The sequence below is a fragment of the Lycorma delicatula genome, chromosome 1 (genome assembly GCF_047948215.1).
Source record: "Lycorma delicatula isolate Av1 chromosome 1, ASM4794821v1, whole genome shotgun sequence".
Classification (NCBI taxonomy): Eukaryota; Metazoa; Arthropoda; class Insecta; order Hemiptera; family Fulgoridae; genus Lycorma; species Lycorma delicatula.
This window is the reverse complement of record NC_134455.1, coordinates 321,080,450-321,105,309: the sequence shown is the minus strand read 5'-3', so window position 1 is coordinate 321,105,309 and position 24,860 is coordinate 321,080,450. Positions and strand designations below refer to the sequence as shown.

General features: G+C 32.2%; 1 protein-coding gene across 4 annotated transcripts in view; it reads right to left on the bottom strand.

The window, feature by feature from the left end:
* LOC142334183 (serine protease inhibitor-like) overlaps positions 1–24,518 on the bottom strand; it is a 39,675-nt gene extending 15,157 nt beyond the window's left edge. Inside the window, exons 1-4 of one of the 4 annotated variants that reach the window (XM_075381995.1) lie at positions 24,171–24,518; positions 21,968–22,095; positions 10,223–10,405; positions 4,550–4,757 (exon numbers count right to left, since the gene is read on the bottom strand). In XM_075381995.1, the coding sequence (XP_075238110.1) occupies positions 4,550–4,757; positions 10,223–10,405; positions 21,968–22,095; positions 24,171–24,195 (544 nt within the window). In that variant the 5' untranslated portion in view covers positions 24,196–24,518. The remainder of the gene's footprint in view (positions 1–4,549; positions 4,758–10,222; positions 10,406–21,967; positions 22,096–24,170) is intronic. The other 3 variants (XM_075381997.1, XM_075381996.1, XM_075381994.1) reach the window with 3 other exon arrangements.
* Positions 24,519–24,860: the final 342 nt, after the last annotated feature.

The window sequence follows — 24,860 nt, the reverse complement described above, 5'->3', positions numbered from 1 at the left end:
GGTCAAGTTCTCTAATTGTTAGTACTATTTTTTTAGCCTTTTTTTTATTAAATTTTCTGCACAATCGTTTAAAACCATCTAAGGTATTAAATATATCTATGTTATTACATAGTTTATTCGACTTCCTACATTTACCATTAATTAGAATTCCCGAAAACTCTTGTCTCACTACAATATTTACTTCTGGTTAATTTAATCAAACTTGCTAACTTATTTCTATAATATATTTAGTTCTTAATTTCGAAAGGAATTATCTCGTATCATATCCTTAATGGATATAACAGACATTTGAGTCAATAAATAACTTTCGAGTTCTATAGAATTTTGTGTTCTGATTTGCACATTGACTGTTAATATATTTAAGTTTAGTTTTAGATATTTCATTTCATATTCGAACACAAACATGAAAAAAATATAACGAAAGAGTTGTATAGACGCTTTCCTTAAGGACCAGTAGAACTGAAAGGTATAGATAAATTATATCAGTGCCTGGTAGAAATATAAAATATTGTAGAGCTTATTGAGGTATATATTCACGCTCTTAAATTGTTTTTCAAAATACGCATTCGCTAACCCGCTTAAAAGAAAATAATTGAGAGATATCGTATGCGCTCTCAAACCCATTCAATTGAAGTACGGGACAAAAACTTCCCGAAAGACGTAGGTATCAAGGAATAGTACGATTCAGTTTCAACCACTATTCATCTGACTCCGTTAGTCAAGCGGTCCAATGAGTTTTTAAAGTCAACGTGTGGCGAAAATTTACTGAATTTTAGAACTGCCACTGGATAGGTGTACAAGGGAGATTCGATTGCAATAAAATCCAGCAAAGATCCACGGGTATCTCATTAAAAAGAAAGACCTGGTCAAGTACAACATACCTCTGCACAAATGTGTAAAACTGTTTATTTTTTATTAAAGGATTTGAGGATATTGAGTAAGTTAAATAAATTAGTTATGTTGTCTTGTAGTATGAGTGCTTTACATAACAGGCGGTGCAGAAACTGTAGAAAATAGTAAGAGTACAGAATGAACTTTGACTTACAATCATTTATTTTTTTTGATATTATAAAATAATTTTTAATTTTATAAAAATATTTTTAATTATAAGTTTTAAAAGAGCCATGCAGGGAGTTGGCAGTTACCTCTATCGAGCACGTCCTGTGGGAATCAGGGACGCTCACTGGTTCGATAAGATTTGAGCCAGGGGATACTGGCAAAATAAAATAGTGACTGTGAAACAAAAACTGAATGGTCAATGACTTCGACGGTGGTTGGGAAGAAATTTCCAACTGCAGGGAAGGTGGAAGAGCCTAGGAGGTGGGACTCCAAATTTTAATCCCAGAGCAAGTTCAGAGGCTTTAAGATGGCAGCCCCATCACTGGACTACCCTGCAAGGCATTGGTAGTGTCTTCAGGGAATTGAGAATTACTCACAAGTTTCAAAAGGAAAATAAACTGGACAGGATTATGGATAAACACAAATCTGGTTCAAAAAAGAGTAAAGGTTTTGGATTAAAGGACAGAATTATTTTGGGGACGTGGAATGTTAGAGGTTTGAATAACAAAGAAGTGGAATTGGTTCATCAATTGAAGGAATGCAAGGTGAACATTGCAATTGTGACAGAAACAAAGAAGAAGCTCAAGGACACAAAGGATCTGGAGGGTTATACATTGATGTATAGTGGCGTTGAGCAAGGCAAAAGAGCTTTTTGTGGTGTTGCAGTGCTTGTGGATACGAAGTGGAAGAAACATATTCAAAATTATATCTTTATTAATGAAAGGATAATCACTGTATGCTTGAAAATAGATTGAGGTTACCTGACAGTAATTGGCATATATGCACCTGAAGAGCGGAAGAAAAAAGGAAACAGAAGAATTCTATGAACACCCCCAAATTCAAGTAAATAAATATCATTCAGACTTTTTGATAATAGTGGGAGGCCTGAATGCTAGATTAGATAACGATCCAGTTCCAAATGTCTTAGGATGTTTTGGTGGGCCTTGCTTGAATGAAAATGGGAAACAGCTAAGAGATTTTACAACATACAATGAGCTGAAGATCACTAATACATATTTTAGAAAAAAAAGACATGCATAAGTACATGTGATGCGCAAGGGGCTATAGGTCCTTAATTGATTATTTCATTGCCAATAAGAAAATAGCTCCACAGGTATGTGACACGGGTGTAAAAAGGAAGTGACATTAATAGTGATCATTACCTGGTTGTTTTTGAGATAGAGCTATTGGCAAGGTGGAGGAGTAGATTAGCAGCAAGAAGAGATATGCCAGATGAGATCTTTCAAGTGTATTTGCTCCAGGAAAAAAGTATTGGTTTTATGTATCAGCGAAGGTTGACACAACTACTCGCAGAAATCCCAACAATGGATGATGTAGATGAAGAATGGAAAAATTTAAGGGGTGCAGTGAGCGAGATAGCCTATGAAACAGCAGCGAAAACCAAAAAAAATATAGATGTAGGAAGAGTGTGAAGTTGTGGGACGACGAGATACAAGAGGCAATAGGAGATAAAAGGAAGGCATATAAAGCTGTGATACAGAATCCTTCAGACAGAACACAAGAACAGTATAGAATTAAAAGGAATTATGCTAAAATCATAGTGAGAAGAGCTCATCAGAAATTGTGGGACAGGTTTTGTCTATGTTGGAGAAGGATGTACATGGCAGACAAACAATTGGCTATAAAATTGGCTATGAAACATCTAAATAGCTCAAAGAAAGATAAAGCGACACTGGATATTATAGATAAGGAAGAATGGATAGAACATTACAAAGACTTGTGGTATAAGGGATCTACAATATAAAACTCAGAACCTACTAAAACGAGAGTTGATATTGATTTGATAGAAATGAAAGAATTGGAAAATGCTTTGAAAACAACAAAAAACAAAAAGGCAGTAGGAGTAAATGGTATTAACTCAGAGCTCTTGAAGTATGGAAGCACATTATTTATGCTGCGCCTCTTTCACTTACTTAATATGTGTTTGATGAGTTCAAATATCCCTAAAGAGTGGAAAATAGCCAAAGTGATATCCCTTTTTAAGAGAGGAGATAGAAATTTGGTAGAGATTTACAGAGGGATAAGGTTTTTATGCACCTGCTATAAGTTATAAAGCAGTATTGTCAATTGTAGACTGCAAAGTATTTTGGAGGTAGTTTTAATGAAGGACCAGGTAGGTTTTCGGAGAGGCTGGTCATGCATGGACGATTTTTTCTCTTCAACAGATCATTGCAAAAGGAGTATAGTTTAATTTGGAGACACATCTTTGTTTTGTAGACTATGATAGGGTACTCAAAGGAAAATTATGGCACATCATGATGAAAAAAGGGGTTCCACAAAATTTAATAAGTGTGATTAGAAGTATGCATGCAAAGACATCAGTAGTAATTGTCTGTGGTGGGCGGGTGACTGAGGAGGTTGTGATAAATAGAGGTGTATGGCAGGGTTGTCCTCTTTCTCCCTCTTTGTTTAATATGCATATATATATATATATATATATATAGATGAGATGTGTAGAAAATGGAAGAGTTCAATAAGCAAAGGGATACAAATAAACCCTGATGTATCCATCAATAAAATCTTATTTGTGGATGATCAGGTAATCCTTCAAATAACAGAATATGATTGGGAGAGGGCTTTGTTCTTCTATCTGAATGGTTTAAGCTCTCAGTATAATATGAATATATCCCTGACAAAGACAAAGTCATGGCATTTCTCGGAAAGTTTCCTGTTAAATCAAAAATCGTTCTCGGAGATAAGATTCTTGAACAGGTGTCTCATTTTAATTACCTAGGCTGTGATGTTTCTTACAAGAATGATAGAGATTCTGATAAGAAGATCTCTAGATTTCAAGTCATTTGTGGAACAATAAGGAGAACATTGAATGAGACTCAAATGAAGTTTTATATAGTGATGGCTGCTCGTACTCTGTATGGCTCTGAGGGTTAGGTCTTATCAAAGAGACAGCTCAGTAAAATTCAGGCAGCCGAAATGAGATACCTGTGTTTGGTAAAGGGGTGCACTAGACAAGATTGTTTTAGGAATGAGGATATCAGAAGAGAGTTAAATGTTCTATCCTTGTGCTACACAATACACAATAGTAGAGAATAGGGAGAGGTGGAAGGATCATGTTAATAGGATGGTAGATAAAAGGTTCCCAAGGAAATAATATACTATTTACTGAAGGACAAAAGAAGTGTGGGACAGCCAAGAAACCCTTTTAAACCGGAACAGGTGAATCGCCTACAGTGTGATGGAAGAAGAAGAAGAAGAAGAAGAAGAAGAAGAATAAGTTTTAAAAGAATTTAATTTATTTAGAAACAGCCTTATAATCTTATTATTTTTATAACTTAAAAGTAAAGAGATCATTTTACTTTTAAGTGAAAATTTATTTTCACACATTTTACCACATTTTATGATAACGTAACTTTAGGTGGTAAAGTTGTGAAACAAAAACTATTATGCAGTCAATACTTTTGTCAGAATTTAAAATCAAATTGTAATATGATGAAAATAAATCATAATTTACCTTTTCCAAATAAGTCGTGTATTAAATTGTTGGTTTTATTTTTCACAAAGTTATTGATCATCAGTCGAGAATCTTCTGATCTATTTTTAAAGTCAAGAGTTTCAACACTAGCATCAAAATTACTTCTCAAATCATTCTGAAAACTGTCTACAATTGGAAATTCTTCATCAAGAAAAAATGTTGTTCCTATTTTTACATTTTTATTAACCTAAAACAAAAAAAAATTAGGAGAGTAATTAATTGTTAAAGTCTTTTACAAACAAGATACAATTTTTATATAGAAAAAACAATTTAATAGAAGATTCTTTCACCCATTTCCTGTGCTAATAGTAGATTTAATTAAGCAGCTAAATATAACAAAAATGAAGGAATCAAAGTTTATAGGCAGATTTATTATGGAATTATGTTAGAAAAATGTAAGTTTGTTTACTCAAAATTTATTTGTGTTATATTTTCAGATTGTTATTTTGAACCGAATTCATTACTGCAAATTAGAGATCATAAAAATATGCTGTTTTTTAGGTTCCGCTCTAACCCACTAACAACTTCAATGAAAGATTAATGGATGCTTTGCTAGTCTGAAAGTCATAAAAGTAGAAATAGAAATATTTCAAATATCCATTGAAATGATGAAATTCTGATTAAATGTTGAATTATTTTTAAAATGTTATATTTTTATTAAAAAAAGATTTATAAAATTTTATAGATTTACAATAGTTTGTTTTCAAATAATCGTAATAATAACAGTAGTTATAATACGAATAATAATAAAATACTAATAAAAATAATTTAAAGATCAATCATGACACTTAGATAAAATTGTTAATCTGTACAGTTTATTCATGCTTCGGGTGGAGTATAATTTTTATCAGTTATGTTAATATTTGTATTAATAAAAGTAATAATTATACTAAATCACATAAAACTGAGGAATGCTCAAATATTAAAAGAAAAAATATAATAGTTGAACTGACATTATAGTAATTACACGTTTTGATAACGTAATTTAATTTTTAAAAGATTTTACTTGTAAAAAATCTTAGCTTGCTACTCTTAAAAAACTGTAGCTTGCTACTTGGGAAATAATATAAGGTAAGTTAGATTTTTTAGGTTAATTTTCTAGTTATTTTTTTATCTATCTGGTTGGTTTTTTGGATTAATTAGGATGTTAGGTTATTTTTCCCTGTTTATATAATAAATTGGAAAAACTATTGTATACATGTAAGCAGAAAATATTCTAGCTATTCTCTAAAATAATTTTAAGTAATATTAAGTATTAACAAACTTACCAATTACAGTTAACTTTATTATAATTGTACGGTTTAAAGAGATAAGGGGAAGGGAGAAGAGAGAGAGAGAGAGAGAGAGAGAGAGAGAGAGAGATAATTACAACGTATCAATAAAATTCATTCTCTACTTGATTATGACTGAATACACTTTCAATAGCTGAGAAGGTTTCAAACTAGTTTTTTGTTTATGAGGAAAAAAGAAATAAGAAAAAAACATGAAGAAACTGTTATTTGTTTTTGAAGAGAAAGATGATGCTAAAAACAACATTGTGACTGAAAACAGCAATAGCACTATCAAGGGAAAAGTCTTGAAAAACAGTTGACTTTATCTTTGTTATATAGAATTAGTTACCGCACTATCCTCACGTTTGGAACGAATTACTAGATGCTAAGATTAGGCGGAAATTGTAGGGAACTAGTGGATGAATGTAAATTATGCAGAGCACTTGGTGTTAATAAGAAAATAAAAAAAGCAATGTACTACTTGCATGCACATTTTATCGTTGAATAGGGCATTTCAAACAGTTTTGTTTACATCACTTATTAACTTCAAACAAGTTCCACATGAGCACCTTTTGTGGTGGGTAAAATATCGAAGATATTCAATTTCAAGCCACACATTACAAAAAATATCTGGAGTTATTACATTAATTACATCTTCGATTTTTCTTGTTCATTGATGATGAAAACCTTCGTTGCGTACACTCTGTCTTTGATAAACCCCCAAGGAAAGAAAACGAGTGGCGTAACGTCTGGGGATTGGTGGCCAGGGGATTGGTCCAACACGGTCAATACAACTTGAGGAAACTGTTCATGTAGATACTCCCTAACATGTAAACTCCAGTGTGGTGATGCGCCTTCTTGGAAGTAAACGTTGGGTCGTCGATGTAAAATTTGTTTTGCATACTCCTGTAACATGTTTAGATAATACGTACTAGTAACTGTTGGATCGGCGAAGAATGGTTCGATAACTACATAAGCAGTCAATACACACCGAATGTTAATTTTCAGGCTATCACGTTGCCTTTGTTGAACGGTATGGGGTTTTCGCTACCAAAATTTCGACAGTTATGACGGTTAACGTGACCAGACATACGGAAGGTAGCTTCGTCAGAGAAGATTACTTTTTCTAGAAATGCATTATTTCGTCTACTTTATCAAGAGTATCCACAGTGTGGTTTATCATCCATCTCCTTCAACTACATGCACCAACTGTATTTTGTATGCGGAAGTTTTAGGCGTTTGTGTAGAACCTTCACGATTGTCGATTGCGGTATTCTCAGTTCTAAACTCGCATAACGAGTAGATTTACCCCGGCCTTTCTGAAAATGTTCTCTACTCGATCCACAACTTCCTCGAAGACGGAAAGTCTGTCAGCACCTTTTTTGTGTACTACACTTTCTTAAGCTGCTGATATCAACGTTTAATATAGTCTTTCTTAGGAAGATCACGGTAATACTCTAAACGAGACGTCTACGAGTAGTAATAACAGATCTGTTTTCATGAAACCATAGTACACATATTGCTTTCTCCTGCACCGCATCCAACTGATGTATCCGTATCACGTATTACGAGTTGAAGCGATTAATGAGATTACCATCTGCTGAAACGAGAATTTTTTGAGGTACTTTCACTAAATATTGACACATAAGCCGCAAAATCTTACCGCAAAAACCTTCACTCATGAAGCTGGATTCAACAAAAATGAAAAGATCAGGTTTCACAATAACCATCCTTGAGCACAAACAATTCCTCGTCCAATCATTTTCATCAAATACTTAGGTTTTTATTACGGGCGATTCACTGATCTCTCCATGTTTCCTTTCATCACAAGAACTTCCTACCGATTTATCTGAATAAATTGCCTTGGTTGCAATGGATAAGATGTGATTCGTGTACGATGGTGAACCAACTATAAAAACACTGAATATTACAAAGTTAGATATTTTGTAGTAAACAAAATTGTTAATTTAAATAAAGATAGGAGCCTAAGCATGTTTGAGAAAGCGAATTCATTTTATGAGTTTTAACCATTTCATGCGAAGGCTACAGAATATATCCCGGTTGTCCATTGGAATTTCAGATCCAATGGAATAATACACTAAGGTGGGCAGACACTTATAAAGTTTACTAGCAGACTGCAGAGTATACTGAACTGTAGCTACTATAATACTTACTGCTTTTATCAAGGAACGCTATAGTATTTCTAATCAAGTCTTCTAACTTTTATGTGGCCTCCTTATTTTAGGTAGATTTCATAAAAAAACTACCTACTGTAATGGGTACCATCATTCAACTTCCGGAAAGTTTCGACATATCTTCGCGTTTCACATCCTTCAGATCCCAAAACCACCGTCAGTTCAAAAGTTTATATATATATATATATATATATATTATATATTGTTACCACATGTATGCCTGACTTAATATCGACGGACGACAACGGTAGCAGCTCAGATGTCAGCAAGAGCACAGCATATGTATACGCTGGTACGCGACACCCCCGTCGCGCAGATGACCGCGCAGTTCTCCCACCATAGCGGTGCTGCGGCCCCATCATAGCGGTGCTGCGGCTCCACCACTCTCAGGGTCCAATAAAAGAACGTGCACAAGAGTGAATTTTTAATTCATCGTCGACCACCACCTAGAGAAGAAGAAGAAGAAGACAGAAGTCTCCTGGCGGATGCCAACATCCCCGCCGGAGCAGCAGGTCTGGCCGGCCCGCCGAGGGAGCCGCTGGACGTGGACGCTACCTATCCACTCTAATTCGGCGAGCTTTAATCGCTGGCCGACGGACTCAGCAGCAGAAGCCGGTTGAGCGTGGGATCGTTCGGGGAGAACCACCTCGGCCGCGCCGGCGAAAGACGACCGACGCCGACCCGATAATGCGGGGCTCTGGGGGCCACCACCGCCACGCTGTAGCAGGGACCCAACTGTCGCTGAGGGGAGGCCCGGTCTGATTTCAACGGACGAGCCGCAACACCCCGACTGCATCCAAGTCGACTTTGCCGAAGACCAACTCCGGTTCCGATTTCACCGGAGCTTCGGACCCAACAGCTCTTCTCAGAGCTAACGAAAAAACGGCCTTTTTCAGGGTTACCACAAGGGATTTTAATTACAAGAGCCGTCAAAACCAATAGACAATAATAATAACAGCCCTTCTCAAGGCTACTACAAGGTTATTAAGTACTACGTGCCATCGAAGCCATTCGGCGACAATATATATATTTCACTTTTTTGTGGATACGATAACTGCTGTAATTTTGCGCCAATCACTTTCTAATTGATACATAAGATTTAACGACCCAAAATCTCATTCGAGTTCGTCAATGGGAAAAATCGGAACATGGCGTGGAAATGGGGGGGCTTTTTCGAAAAAACAAATATCTCCATAACTTTCTTAGTAAGTAAAATATCGAATTCGTTTAAAGTTCATACTATTTGGGTAAGGGCTTAAAAACTTATTAATTAAAGATTTTATGTATCACCAACTATTGGCCCAGGGAGTGGAAAAAATGGGATTTCAAAGACAAAAAATATCGTACCTTCCTTAATAAATACAGTATCGAATCGGTTTAAAGTGTTCGTTAGTTCTCTAAACATTACCTGAAACTTTTGTCTGAAACAATTTTTGATATGACTAACCTTACGGCAAAGGATGAGGAAAATATTGCTGGAATTGCAAGAAGATTGGACTTGTCGTATTCTAATCATGAGAAATTTTTTTCACATGCATCCATTGTCGTATTGAGTAAATATGAAGTTTTTCTTAACTTTAAGGTGGAAATCGTTTTTATTCCCTACCTAAGATACTTAACACCGGTGAAATCTGATACCTTCGCCTTCCGGCGTGCCGAAAGGGATTTTTTTTTTATGTATGATATTACTGATATAATAACACTATATTGCTATCAGAATGAGAAGTAAATAATTCATATTTACATCAATGGTCTCGAAATTTTATTAATGTACACATATATGAATATCTTAAGAATGTGTAGACTTGAATGCAACCTAAAAATTTGTACATCAACATGCTTTGTAGTCAACTTATCAAAATTATAAAATTAAAAATTATTGACCAGATATAAACTAACAAGAAGTAATAACAGTTTTGTACTGTAGAATTTTCAAAATTTTATAATAGACATTTAAGAATATTGAATTATTTGAAAAAAGAACTTAGTTTTAAAAAACTAAATTTGAATCTAATTACCACAACAATTTTTATTAAATTAAAGTATCAAGAAAAAAGAAAAAAAAAACACTATACTTTATGCTTAGATAAATAATCTCCCGTAAATCTTAGGTACTTAAACACAGCGCTCAGTGATTTTCTAAATACTCCATATAATAAATAAAAAACTGACCATGGATACTTTACCTTTAATAAACCAGTAAATTCTTTGAATGCCGCTTTAATTACATTTTCATTATTTGGAAGGTGTAATATTTTTCTAAGTTCTGTACGTGTTTGTCCAAAGCTTCCTAGAAACAAGGCACTAAGAGCATAATGCAAACTCAAAGGGCTGATTAATACATTTTCATTCTTTGAACTACTAACTGCCTGCAAATGAAAAACAAATCATTAGCAAGTAATATTCAAAATAACTGTGATATAAAATTATAACATATTTTTTACTAAATGTGAAAAGATCCATATTAATAGTATTGTAAATAAATTAGTTACTATGAAAGAAGAGAAAGACACATACGTTATGATTTCTGGTTTTGTTTTACATTCACTGGGCTCGACTACAGAGGATTCATAAATTTTGCTTTTAACGTTTTATCAAGTAGTGTTACTCAGTGAAACATGCAAGATTGTTAGGAAAAACAATCGCAAATCTTGTCTTCATAAAAATCAGTATAATCAAAATCACGTAAATGAGCTGTAAACGTTACACACTAATGCATGGAAGCTAGCAAGTAAGAATTATGTCTTATTGCGGGTAACAGCATTATAAAAACTTAAAACTTAATAAAAAAAACATAATAAAACCTAATATTTGTGTTTTTAAATAATAATTATAGACTTATTATTTGTTAAAATAATAATTTTAACATAATATTATGTTTTTTAAAACATAATAAAAAACTTAATATTCTCACTAAATAAAAACTTATAAAATAATTATCAATAAAAACTATTTTAATAAAAACATAATATTCTCACTATCAACTCGTGACAATGAAAGTTTATAGGTAGACATCCTGAATGTTTATGAAATGCATAAACATTTAATTTTTACAACATTTTACATCATTTTTATCAGTCAAAAAAAAAACTAATTTTATTTGGTCGGCACATTATACAGAATTTACAAAAAAATGACGGGTTTTTAAAACTGTTTAATGTCTCTTAATATTGACTTACAGAAATAATCACAAATGAAATAAATGAATAACTTTTACAATTTTTCTCTAAAAGTGTTCAATGTGACCTTACGTCACGCGGCAAACATCCAATCGATGTACAGATCGTCTCATACTTTAAACTAGAGCAGTAATTCTCAACCTTTTCAGCTCCACGATCCCCAAAACGTAAAAAAATATATAATGAATATTTTGCGACCCCAACCCAATGAAACCTTGTTAAAATTATTTAGCTGGGTTGATAACGACGGGTATGAACATGTATGTATCAAGTGCACAAACATGAGCAAATTACAGGTTCCAACTTGATATGTACGTGTCCCATATAATTTGGTGTGCTTGCATAATAAATCCTGTGAGAACTTCATCTTCGAACGTGCATATGATACGTTTAATCACATTGCGCTTTCATCGGTATAAAAGAGGCGTAAGGAATTTACAGAATGTCAGTTTGTGAAGAGTGCGTCTGGTGCCTTTAAGTTTTAAAAGCGTAGTTTCACGGAAAACAATAATTGAGGTAACGATTTTTTAGTGTGTGGTCAAACGGTATAACTGTTTTTTTTCGCTTTCTAACTATACAGTATCAAGGCGAATTGATGACATGACTGCCGATGTTTGCGATCAGATATTCAGTATATGAGTTGAAGTGAATATTTTAGATTTCAATTTGATGAATCAGCAGATGTAGCAAACATTTCTCAGTTCTTATGGTTTATGAGATATGAATGCGATAGGGACAAATCAATCGAAGAGAATATGTTGTTTTGCAAATCAATACCTGGTGATGCAATAGGACAATGCCTTTTTGATGGTTTTAAGAGGCTAATAAAAGCTATAACATAGATTGAACGAAATGTATTGCAGTATGCAGGAAAGAATAGGATTTCTGAAAAAATGAAAAGATTGTCTTACACCAAGAGCGGAATGGACGCACTGCTTTCTTCACAGATATGTTCCTGCCATAAAAAAAATATGCCGGAAATCCTCAAATTCTTTGGAAAGCTGTAAAAATGGTTAATCTTTTTAAAGTCGACCGTTAAAGAATAGGATATTTGCTAAACAATAGGATGAAATGGGTGAAAAGAAAAAAATCTCTTCTTTTCCGTAGAAGTAAGATGGTTATCGCGAGAGAAAGTGTTAATCCGGTTACTGGAATTGCAAGATGAATTAATAATATTTTTCAGGATAAACAAATTCTGTTTTTACTGAATAATGAGCATACACAGAGTATGTTGCTGTTGCGTTACTTAGATGATGTATTTTTGTGTTTAAACGACATGAATGTGAGTTTACAAGGACGCGAAAAACATTTTATTAAAGACATAAATTTCACGCTTTCATTAAGAAGTTTAATGTTTGGATTATTTGCCTTTAAAGCAAAAATTTTTATATGTATCCACTCACTTCCAGTTATATTGAGAAAACTTTGGATGAAGAAGACCGTGTTATTCACCACAGTTAGGATGGCATGAAGATGCATTTGCGTGAGCTAAAACTTCAGTTGTCGGAGTATTTTACAGAAGATAAAAATGATTTCTCGAAAAGATGGGTGCTGAATCCATCTAGTGAAAACGTAGTTGCAGTTGCTAAGTCTCTTTCTTTTGTTTTCAGTTATTTGACTGGTTTGATGCAGCTCTCCAAGATTCCCTATCTAGTGCTAGTCGTTTCATTTTAGTATATCCCGTACATCCTACATCCCTAACAATTTGTTTTACATATTCCAAACGTGGCCTGCCTACACAATTTTTTCCTTCTACCTGTCCCTCCAATATTAAAGCGACTATTTCAAGCTGCCTTAATATGTGACCTATAAGTCTCTTCTTTAGCTATATTTTTCCAAATGCTTCTTTCTTCATGTAATTGCCGCAACACCTCTTCATTTGTCACTTTATCCACCCGTCTGATTTTTAACATTCTCCTATATCACCGCATTTCAAAAGCTTCTAATCTTTTCTTCTCAGATACTCCGATCGTCCAAGTTTCACTTCCATATAAAGCGACACTCCAAACATATACTTTCAAAAATCTTTTCCTGACATTTAAATTTATTTTTGATGTAAACAAATTATATTTCTGACTGATGGCTCATTTCGCCTGTATTATTCGGCATTTTATATAGCTCCTGCTCATTAACTGCTAGTTTCATGTAAAGATTAAAAAGTAACGGGGATAGAGAACATCCTTGTCGAACTCCTTTTCTTATTACAGCTTCTTTCTTATGTTCTTCAATTATTACTGTTGCTGTTTGGTTCCTGTAAATGTTAGCAATTGTTCTTTTATCTCTGTATTTGAACCCTAATTTTTTTAAATGCTGAACATTCTATTCCAGTCTACGTTATCGAATGCTTTTTCTAGGTCTTAAAACGCCAAGTATGTTGGTTTGTTTTTCTTTAATACTACTATTAATCTTCTACTATTAATCTGAGGCCTAAAATTGCTTCCGTTGTCCCTATACTTTTCCTGAAAACAAATTGGTCTTCTTCTAACACTTCTTCCACTCTCCTCTCAATTCTTCTGTATAGAGTTCTAGTTAAGATTTTTGATGCATGACTAGTTAAACCAATTGTTCTGTATTCTTCACATTTATCTGCCCCTGCTTTCTTTGGTATCATGACTATAACACTTTTTTTGAAGTGTGACGGAAATTCCCCTTTTTAATAAATATTACACACCAGTTTGTTTAATCTATCAATCGCTTCCTCACCTGCACTGCGCAGTAATTCTACAGGTATTCCGTCTATTCCAGGAGCCTTTCTGCCATTTAAATCTTTTAATGCTCTCTTAAATTCAGATCTCAGTATTGTTTCTCCCATTTCATCCTCCTCAACTTCCTCTTCTTCCTCTATAACACCATTTTCTAATTCATTTCCTCCGTATAACTCTTCAATATATTCCACCCATCTATCGACTTTACCTTTCGTATTATATATTGGTGTACCATCTTTGTTTAACACATTATTAGATTTTAATTTATATGCCCCAACATTTTCCTTAACTTTCCTGTATGCTCCGTCTATTTTACCAATGTTCATTTCTCTTTCTACTTCTGAACACTTTTCTTTAATCCACTCTTCTTTCGCCAGTTTGCACTTCCTGTTTATAGCATTTCTTAATTGCCGATAGTTCCTTTTACTTTCTTCATCACTAGCATTCTTATATTTTCTACGTTCATCCATCAGCTGCAATATATTGTCTGAAACCCAAGGTTTTCTACCAGTTCTTTTTGTTCCGCCTAAGTTCGCTTCTGCTGATTTAAGAATTTCCTTTTAACATTCTCCCATTCTTCTTCTACATTTTCTACCTTACCTTTTTTACTCAGACCTCTTGCGATGTCCTCCTCAAAAATCTTCTTTACCTCCTCTTCCTCAAGCTTTACTAAATTCCACCGATTCATCTGACACCTTTTCTTCAGGTTTTTAAACCCCAATCTACATTTCATTATCAATAAATTATTGTAGCAATCAATATCTGCTCCAGGGTAAGGTTTGCAGTCAACGAGATGATTTCTAAATCTTTGCTTAACCATGATATAATCTATCTGATACCTTGCAGTATCGCCTGGCTTTTTCCAAGTGTACATTCTTCTATTATGATTTTTAAACTGGGTGTTGGCAATTACTAAATTATACTTCATGCAAAACTCTATAAGTCGGTCCCCTCTTTCATTCCTTTTCCCAGCCCGTTTCCCCCACTATATTTCCTTCCTTGCCTTTTCCAATGCTTGCATTCCAATCTCCAACTATTATTAAATTTTCATCTCCTTTTACGTGCTTAATTGCTTCATCAATTTCTTCGTATACACACTCTACCTCATCATCATCATGGGCGCTTGTAGGCATATATACGTTAACAATCGTTGTCAGTTTAGGTTTTGATTTTATCTTTATTACAATGATTCTATAGCTATGCATTTTGAAATACTCTACTCTCTTCCCTATCTTCTTGTTCATTACAAAACCTACTCCTGCCTGTCTATTATTTGAAGCTGAGTTAATTATTCTAAAATCACCTGACCAAAAGTCGTTTTCCTCTTCCCACCTTTCCTCACTAATTCCCACTACATCTACATTTATTCTATCCATTTCCCTCTTTAAATTTTCTAACCTACCAACCTTCTCTTTAAACTTCTATCATTCCACGCTCCGACTCGTAAAATGTTATTTTTTAATTTTCTGGTGACCCCTTCCTTAGTAGTCCCCACCCGGAGATCTGAATACTCTACCTCCGGAATATTTTACCAAGGAAGGCGCCTCCATCATTGCTATATGAAAATGTAGAGAGCTATATTTTCTTGGAAAAAAAGCAGTTGTAGATTTCCATTGCTTTCAGCTGTGCAGTACTCAGAGGTCTGAGTGATGTTGATATGGCCGTTTAAGTTTTCCTGACTTACGCCCTTAACAGCTACTGAAAGAGCTGCTATCCTCTTTCAGGAATCATTCCTTGGTCTGGCTTTCAACAGATACCTCTCCGATATGGTTGGACCTTTGGTCCAGCTACTCTGTATCACTGAGCACTCAAGCCCCCTCACCAGCGGCAAGGTCTCATGATTCATAGTGGGAGAGTTGCTAAGTAACTAGTTAATATTTGCGACCGCTCATCGAAATGTCTGCCGATAAACGTTACAACTACAATTCACATCTGAAGTTTTAGATACATTTTCGTTTGATCATCAAAGTGAAAAAGGAATTTTAGGCACCGAAGCATTGAAAATAATAATCCCTTTCGCCACGTCTTACCTTTTTGAATAGGGTTTCTTGTCTAGCGTTGCACTAAAAATTAATTATAGGAATCGTGTTTTATCACTTGAAAACAATATGCTTTTGTGTGTTTCTAACATAGATCCACGTATGGAGAAACTTCTGAATGAAAATCAAGTACAACCATCTCATTCATTTATTTTACTTGCATGTGAACTTGTAAGTAGAATGTTTATAATAAATCATTTTTTTCCTCATAAAATGATTTCATTATTTTTTAGGTTAATATTTTAGGCTAATTTCGTGACCCCCAGGTTGAGAACCGCTGATCTAGAGTAATGAAAACGACAGCTACTTCAATACTGTGCCTCAAATCGGTGGATGATTAGATAGCAGTAGAGGCATATATACAAGGAAACTACAAAGGAAAGAATCACATGGGGTCAGATCGGGTGACCTTAGAGGCCACCACAAACAAGCTCTGTCATCGGGTCCTTGCCTACCGATGTAGCGATTGAGAAAAACGACATCCAACCAGACCCATACAGAGTTATGTCAATGAGCAGGCGCATCAACGTTTTGCTAAATAAAATTGTGCTTGTAGTGCTTGTAGTTGTTATAATTTCTTCAACGAAAAAGAACAGCCCGTAAACCTGCCGTCGGGATATCACACATTTAATTTTGGGAAGTCCCTGTCGCATTGTAAGAATTGCTGGGGATATTCTGACCCTCAGATGCGGACAATTTGCGTGTTAAATTTTCCACTAAAATTGAATGCTGACTCATACTAACCACAATACGATCAAGAAGGTCAACATTTCGATTGGGAAGTCAGCACGCCCAGCGCAGTCGGTAGGTTATAAAGACTGTAACAGTTGTAAACGATTTGGATCCAAATTTAAGCGTTTTCTTTAAATATTCCACACGCCATCAATGACAGTAGTAGTTCGCGGCAGGCCTTCCTAAGAGATTTTTAAGACTACGCAGAATATCTGACATGTTAATAATTTTCTTCATACACTCTTGGTACTCTTCACTTTACGAAGCTATTTGATCTTTACAAACTAATTATGCTATCGACAAATATTGTCGTTTGCAAAACCATGATTAAACTTTCTACGGAATGCACGTTGAAACTGTAACTATAGATTCACAGTTCACAAACTGCAAAACGCAGAGGGCTTTTTTCAGGATTCGCCATCTTTGGTAGTGGCACTGTCAAGCAGAAAGACAGTGTATCAATCTACGGCCATGCGAGGCACTCGCATGGCCGTAGATTGATACACTGCAAAACTGCAGTGCAAAACTGTCCTTTTTGCACTTTTATTCTAGTCTTAGATCAACAAGTTTACCTTACCCAAGCGATATTACAAAAATGAAAACCCCATATTCTTTTTTGTACAACCGTTATATCACATAAAAAATGGATAGATGCGCTGTTGCACAGGTAAAAAACCCGGTAATGAATTGCATAAGTTTCCCGACTACACAGGTCAAGTTATGCTATTAATTTTTTCAATTCAATTATTTTAAGCTCTATTTGTATATTATGCTTATTGTTTTATATATTGGGCTTTCTGTTGCATCAAATTCATTTTAAAGTCTTATCAAGGGAGAGGTATTAAGATATTTTATTGACTTTATTGCTTAAAAAATACGTTTTGAGCACTAAAAATTTGAAATTGCGAAAAGGTTTTTTCTCATTTGAGGGCTTCCATAGTCAAGGGCAGGCATTCAGGTAAAATTAATTTTTAACAACATGAATCCCTAAGTGATGATAATCGATAAAAAAAAGAACGTTTTAATATTTTTTTTTAAATACAAAGATATGACCATAATTCTAAATAAACAAAGTTGTAATTTTGTAGGAAGGGGATGAGTTTTGGTAATTTTAGATTAAAAAAAATATTTTTGATAACACAGACCATTCGATTGTAATGAGCAAAAAATTTCTCTAATGGTCTATTGATGTAGAAAATGGTTAAAAAAACTCCATTTTCTGGAGCAATATATAGCTAAAAAAAAAAAATGTTTTGGAGGGGGGTGAATATTGAATAAAGTTTTTTTATAATTTGTGATCTTAATTAAAAAAAAACTTCTGTAAGAAGAATGTTTTTGCTAAAGTGCCCCAGTAAAAATTTGAAATTTTATTCCCGTCAAAAGCCCGCTTTTTCCAAATTTTGCAAAAATTGAATACATTCTTTCCTCCTAAGGTAGTATGTGTATCATGTTTGAAGACAGTCGGTCAACAGGGTCCAGAGTTTTAAGACCAAATACAGGTCAACCATTCATACGTATATACCACAAACGTCCGTCTGTCAGAAATAGATTTTTTGAACGTGGGGGAGCATTGAAATAAATGTGTTTTTTTTTTGTAGATTACTATATGTTATATATTTGTAGATTAATAATTTTTTTTTGTTAAACCTTTTATAATGTCTCCTTAATTGACAAAACTTAAAAAAAGATCAATCTTTTTTAGTTACTTCCTAAACTGTATTGCACTGTACACTTTCCTGTTGTAGCTGTAGCTGATATAGCAGCATATTTTTATATCCCTGTAGCCGGGAAAGTAAAAATGAACCTTGCTAACATTTACCTGAAAGGATTAAGGGAAACTGTACCTGTAGTAAAGTCATGATCAGAATAATATCACAAAATAAAAAATAGAAGTTGCTGAAATCCAAATTTATAAAAAAATAAATAAATATACAAAAAATAATAAATTAACATGTAAAAATACAAAAAAATAAATAAATAAACATTCATAATGCGTTACTGGTAATTATTTGAACATATATTTATGTACATATTAAACGACCAAGTGCTATCTTCTAGATCATTTGGTCTCCGGTTCGATTCCAATCAAGGGTCCGGCATTTTTTTATCGATTATTTCATTCATCATTCTCGTTAAAATCGTCATTTCCCTCGTTAAAGTATAAGCAACGCGTTTATTTTAAAGAGTAAAATAGTAAAAAAAACCGATCAAAAGTTGCATATCTTCCCTGGCTTCTTCCTTGACAGATTTTTTATTATGAATACCCATATTATTTTTAAATATTAACGACTTTACTATTCATGATTAAAATATATCAAATCAATTTATTATAAAGTGTAACATGATAATCGATCTTAGGTTGTAATTTCAAATAACGGATTTAGTAAATAATTTTTGAAAACGGCTTTAGAAATTGATTTCTACATACTGTTTTAAAAGTTCTAGCGATGTTTTACATCGTGATAAAGGGGGCCGAATGTAGTAGTATTTATTTCATATAGTTTTTGCTTCACCCTTGACTTCAAAATAAGTGCATGAAACCTCTTGGAAAAAATGTAGACTAATATGTCAGAAATGACAAGTGAAATCGGTTTTTTTTTTGCGCCATAGTATAAAAAATGTAATTGTTCTTTACGAATAGTTGCGAGCTATGACATGTTTTTTTTTTGTTGATTATGAGAGTCTCAAGAAAAATTAAAAAAACAAAACGTTTTATATTAGTATAAGTTATGAAAATTTATACAATTTATCAAAATTAAATAATAGTAGAATTTAATTTTTGATATTTTTTCAATGAATTTTTTATTTTTCCCTCTCAGAGAAATTTTCATTCGTCGATTTTCATTCCAAATGTCATAATGATAGTACTCAAGTAGAGCAAAAGATATTACTTTTTTCAAAAAGTCGAGTTTTCAAAATTTCTAACAAAGAAATCTATTTTAATAAACTATTTTCAAACAAACGTTTTTTTAATTATCAAAAACAAATTTATATATATGACTTAAACCCTGGTGCAATAAATGTAGTTTCTTTATGTAGTAAAGCTTGGCCAGATCATTTAGAAACAGCCTGTAGAATTCAATCTTGGAAAGCGATTGGAAAATAATAACTAATCCTTAATATTATGTACTTAAAATAGTTGTTGAAAATCTAATTTTTCACCATTCTACTCAAATATGTATATTAGATATTTAATTTCCAATAATATAAGAAACGTGAATCGGTGCATCACTTTAAATGTAAGTAATTATAATAGGTTATTAGCTGTAAATTACACAGATATAAACAATAGTTATTAAGATTATGTAACTATAGTTAATAAGTTAGTCAATTTACAATTAATGTTAACTCAGTTGTTCACCTTTAAATTATTATTTATAAAATAAATATATAAAATTTAAAACTGTTAACAATTTTATATGAAATCTCGTAATTAAGAAAAAAACCGACGAAAAAAAGAAAGAAATGCTAGAAAAAAATAAACAAGTATTTCAAAGAAAACGAAAGATTAAATAAAAAAAGGAGTTCTCACAGCAAATAGTTAATTATTGAGATGATATTCGAGGATAGCCTCTCAGCTTTAAATTGTTAGTTTTGGAATAAATAAAAAACAAACAATGAATATGACCAAACTGACGAGTAAAAAATTAAAAAAATAAGTACTGCTCTAGTATGGAAACTTAGAGAAAGTTGTAAATATGTAGATAAAGAAAGGACAATAACAAGAAATCGAATAACGAAAATATAGGGAAGGTTTTCTCAAAAAAATTTAGAAGGCACAAACAAGAACTTGAGTACGGAAACTAAAAGAAAGCCCAGAATATATGGAGAAACAGAAATCAGAAACTAAGGATAAAGTTCAAGACCGTAAAGGTTTTTATGCAGCTCAACAAAAATGAAAAATCAACTTTAAATTCATACGCTTAGAAAATTATAAGAGTTCGCAGAAAAGAAAAACAACGCAATGCTAATTGTATTAAAAAAAAATTTAGAAAACGCTTGATTTTTAATAGAAAACAATTGCTAAGAAATACTATAACAATGAAGCCATCAAACGATAAAAAAAATATAACAATAATAATAAAAATAGTTGTATTAAATAGTATTTTGATCTAAAAAGATTAACAAAAAAATGAAAGATACCATGAGACAAATTAAGAAAGCAAATGAGTGCGAGTAAATTTTTTTTTATAAAATTTTGCATAGATTTTATAAAACATTGTTTGTGTTAGCATAATTTTTTTATATAAATATCACATAGTAAAAGTAAAAACGATCTGGATCACTAAAATAATTTCTAAAATACCAAAGCGCTCAGATTTGTTCGAGGAAAGTTTTTTCAACATATGGTGAATTTATCACGTTATGTATGCAACTAGTGTCATACGAGTAAAATGAAAAAGCTGGAAAAATTCTTCAGTCGGCATGAAACATCATAATTTGAAAGAAAATGCAGAATCTCTCTCAGAGTTGGAAGAATAAGTTGTGTCACCGATTTTACGTTTTATGCAAAATCAAACAGAAATTAATTAGTCAAAAAAAAGAAAAGTTATTAATATTCCTATCGAAATCAGTAAAGTATTATACAATGCTTTATCACGTAATTTTTTATCAATTCGACACATGTCAATTTCAAATAGTCAATTTTTCAAAATACAAATCTGAAACTATATAATCTGCAATATTATATAATCGGTTATAATAGCTTTAAAAGATCTAACCGATTCTCTTTTTTACAAAGAGATCATTAATGAAATAAATTTAAACATATTTAATAAATACAAACGGAATTTTTTTGTCAAAACAAGGAAACAAAGAAAATTATGATGATGAGAAAGATATAAATCGGAATAAATTATTAATTGAGATAATGGAATCGGAAATTGAACACTAACACGATCCAGCAAGAAGAAGGAGTGAACGAAGATTATTTATTTATTTTTTGTGAGAACTCATAGCAAACCAACTTTATTTTTTTCAATGGAATCATTGTTATAAATCACCTTGAATAAATGGGTTTTTAACCTTTATAAAAGTAATTTATTCTTCTTCTAAAATTTTGAAAATGTATTTCTACCAAATACATGAAACAGAATTCTAAAAATTTCTGGACCACATTTCCAAATATTTAAAAAGTAGGTCATATATATTAATTTTTATAAATATTTACACATTTTCCAAGTAAATAAAATATGTCACTTAAGGTGCAATGAGAATAAATTATTCATGACTGGTCAAGAGCGGGTTATACATAAAAAAAGTTTCTTACTTCTTACTTTCAAAAAGCTATCGCAGAATGGTCCATTTGACTGTTTAATAACTTCATATTTATTTTTCAAATTATTATCTTGTGAAGCACTACTGCTACAAAATTCTAGCTGCAGTATGACGGCCAATATAATGACTGAAAAAAATTTAAACACTTTGGTAATTATTAAATAACTATTATTACATCCATACCAATGTGCATACATTGGTATGGATGTAATGGTAAGTGCATGCTCAGAGTCACATTCACATACCCAGTTACATTCAGAACACCCAATAATAATTTTAGGTGATTCTTCAGCCTTATAATTATTTTATTCTGATGAAACTAAACATTTAAATATACTAGATTCACATATTGTAATAATGAGGCTTCTCGTAAAAAAAATTATAATGTAGCAGAGCAGTCAGCTGATATTTTTGTGCAAATAACCGCTTAACTTTTGTTTTACAGTTGGTTTCTTTTTATTGAACTGCAGAATAATTTTTACAGCTAGGCCTATATTAAGTTTTTCCAAAACAAATTACATTTTTGGAATAATTTCAGAAAATAGTGATTTTCTGATTTTTAATATTGATTCTAAAGAGCACAAAATAGTGATAAATGTTTTTGTAATAAGTTCCGTAGTAGATGACTTAAATGATTCACAAGTCTGTCCCAAAAATGATAAAAAATATTTTAAAAAAATATTAAGTATCTCATGCCTCGCTTATTAGATAAAGTGAGAAAAAAGTGTTCTTCCGATTCCTTTTTCATTGATCTAAACACACATTTAGATATCAGCGCGTCTAGCCCATCAAAATGCAGATAATATTCCACCTTAAAGATGATACATTACTCGTTCAACACGGGGAATGGTTTTACAGGGAATTTTTTTACTCTTACAGAAAGCAATTATGATTTGCTTCAGTGAAACCTCCAGATAATATAACGTAAAGGTAGAAAATATGCCGTCTGTTAAGCCAGTAAAAACATTTTGTTATAGTTTATGATAAACTCTGATGTGATATAAAATCACTTATACAATAAAATTTATTTTGCAAATAAATTTTAATATAACGAATTAGTAAACAAGAAGAAATAAATTTTAATATAACGAATAAGTAAACAAGAAGACTTATCAACTACACAAATATGTATAATATTAAGGTAAATACAAGACAGTACAGTAAAATGATTTTTCATTTACTTGTTTTTCCGAACGAATTTTAGCTTCTACCAGATTGAGAATAACAGATTGTTGTGCGTAACAGTAGGTTTACAAATATTTATTCATTATTCAGTCAGTCAATTGTTTCACTTTTACATAACTTAAAAACTATAATCTTAATAAAGCTTTTGTTCAATAACCATTATTTAATAAATTATTAAAGTAAAATAACTTTGTATGTTTTTGCTATCTTTAATGAGCAATACAATAATGTTTACCTTAATAAAAAAATAAGCCTTCCGCCATCTCATAATCGGATTTTATTTTCTATTCTAGTAATCCCTTTACAGTCACAACGTGTTAGATCTCGTCAGGGTCCTCAGTCATCGGTGAATCCAGTCACCGTAATATAGTCTGCTAATTCCTAGCTAATATTCTGTTTATTTTGTTATTTAGAGAATGATATAAAATCTTAAAATCTCCTCTGATTTCAATTAATATTCTTTTTTGCTTCTACGTTGTAACTTAAGAAATCACGATTTCTGTAAGAATCTTAATCTATGAAAACATTTTAATTTGATATCTGTGCTATAGGAACCGTATGTAATTGAATAAAAAAATCATGTACAAAGACCAAAAACTATCTATTATGCGTATTACGATACAGAATAACTCGTATCGTTTACTCTCCAAAAACGGAACAAGCTTGCACATAAATAAAATGAAATAAATAAACCTAAGGGGAAAAAGATAATATATACCAAGAAATAATATACAATTAATTATAAAACTATAATTTTTGTTCAAGTGTCCGTCGTTTGCAGTTTTTTATTAAAAAAACAATGCATCAAGAGATTTAGATTACTCGGACTTAGACATTAGTAACTCGGATTTGTCCATACTCGGCAGTTGTCTGTTAAGAATGAATTCCTAGTACAAAGTAATTTGTAAACTTAGCTCTATAAATAAAATACTTCAATAAATAAAATATGATAAAGGAAATTAAAAATCTCTATGCTAATTTTACATTAGAGATCAGATATTAATTAATTTGACTGACCGTAAACAGTAGGAAGAAAAATCATCTTTTAGTATACTTTACATTCGGCGATTCGAATCTTTAAACACTAGATAATGCTTACACTCTCTGTCAGGAATATTTGTTTTTATAAACATTAATATGATAACCTCTGACCTAGAATTATTTTGTAACCTTGGTTATAACATAAGTTTCACTCATTAGGGAAAATACGCACAGAAGTTCCATTTATTAACTAATCTTCTAGATCAATAAAAATGAATACATTTAATCCTCTTTGGGTCAGCTGGACTTAGAGCATCAAAATATGACCTAATACTGTCATATTTATCAGTATGTTATGTTGTTTGATCAGTTAAACTAAAGATGAACCAGCTATATGAGTAATATTGTTTTTTAATAAATAACAATAGCATATATATTACAGGACATAACGTAAAATAAAATAATGGTAATAAAAATATTTATTACTTCAGATAAAATAAAAAAACAAATTTAAAATCCATCATCAAAAAATATATTAAAGTATTTTTAAAAACCACTTTACGATTTCTTTTAGTTCTAACTTTTTAAAGTAGTCACTAAATTGGAAACAACTACGATTAATCTGTTAAGCCTTAATGTAGCTGATTTCATAAAATCGATTGAAGTTTACACATATTTAGGCCAACAAAAAATGTACCCGTATTAATAAAAATTGTTCGCAACAAT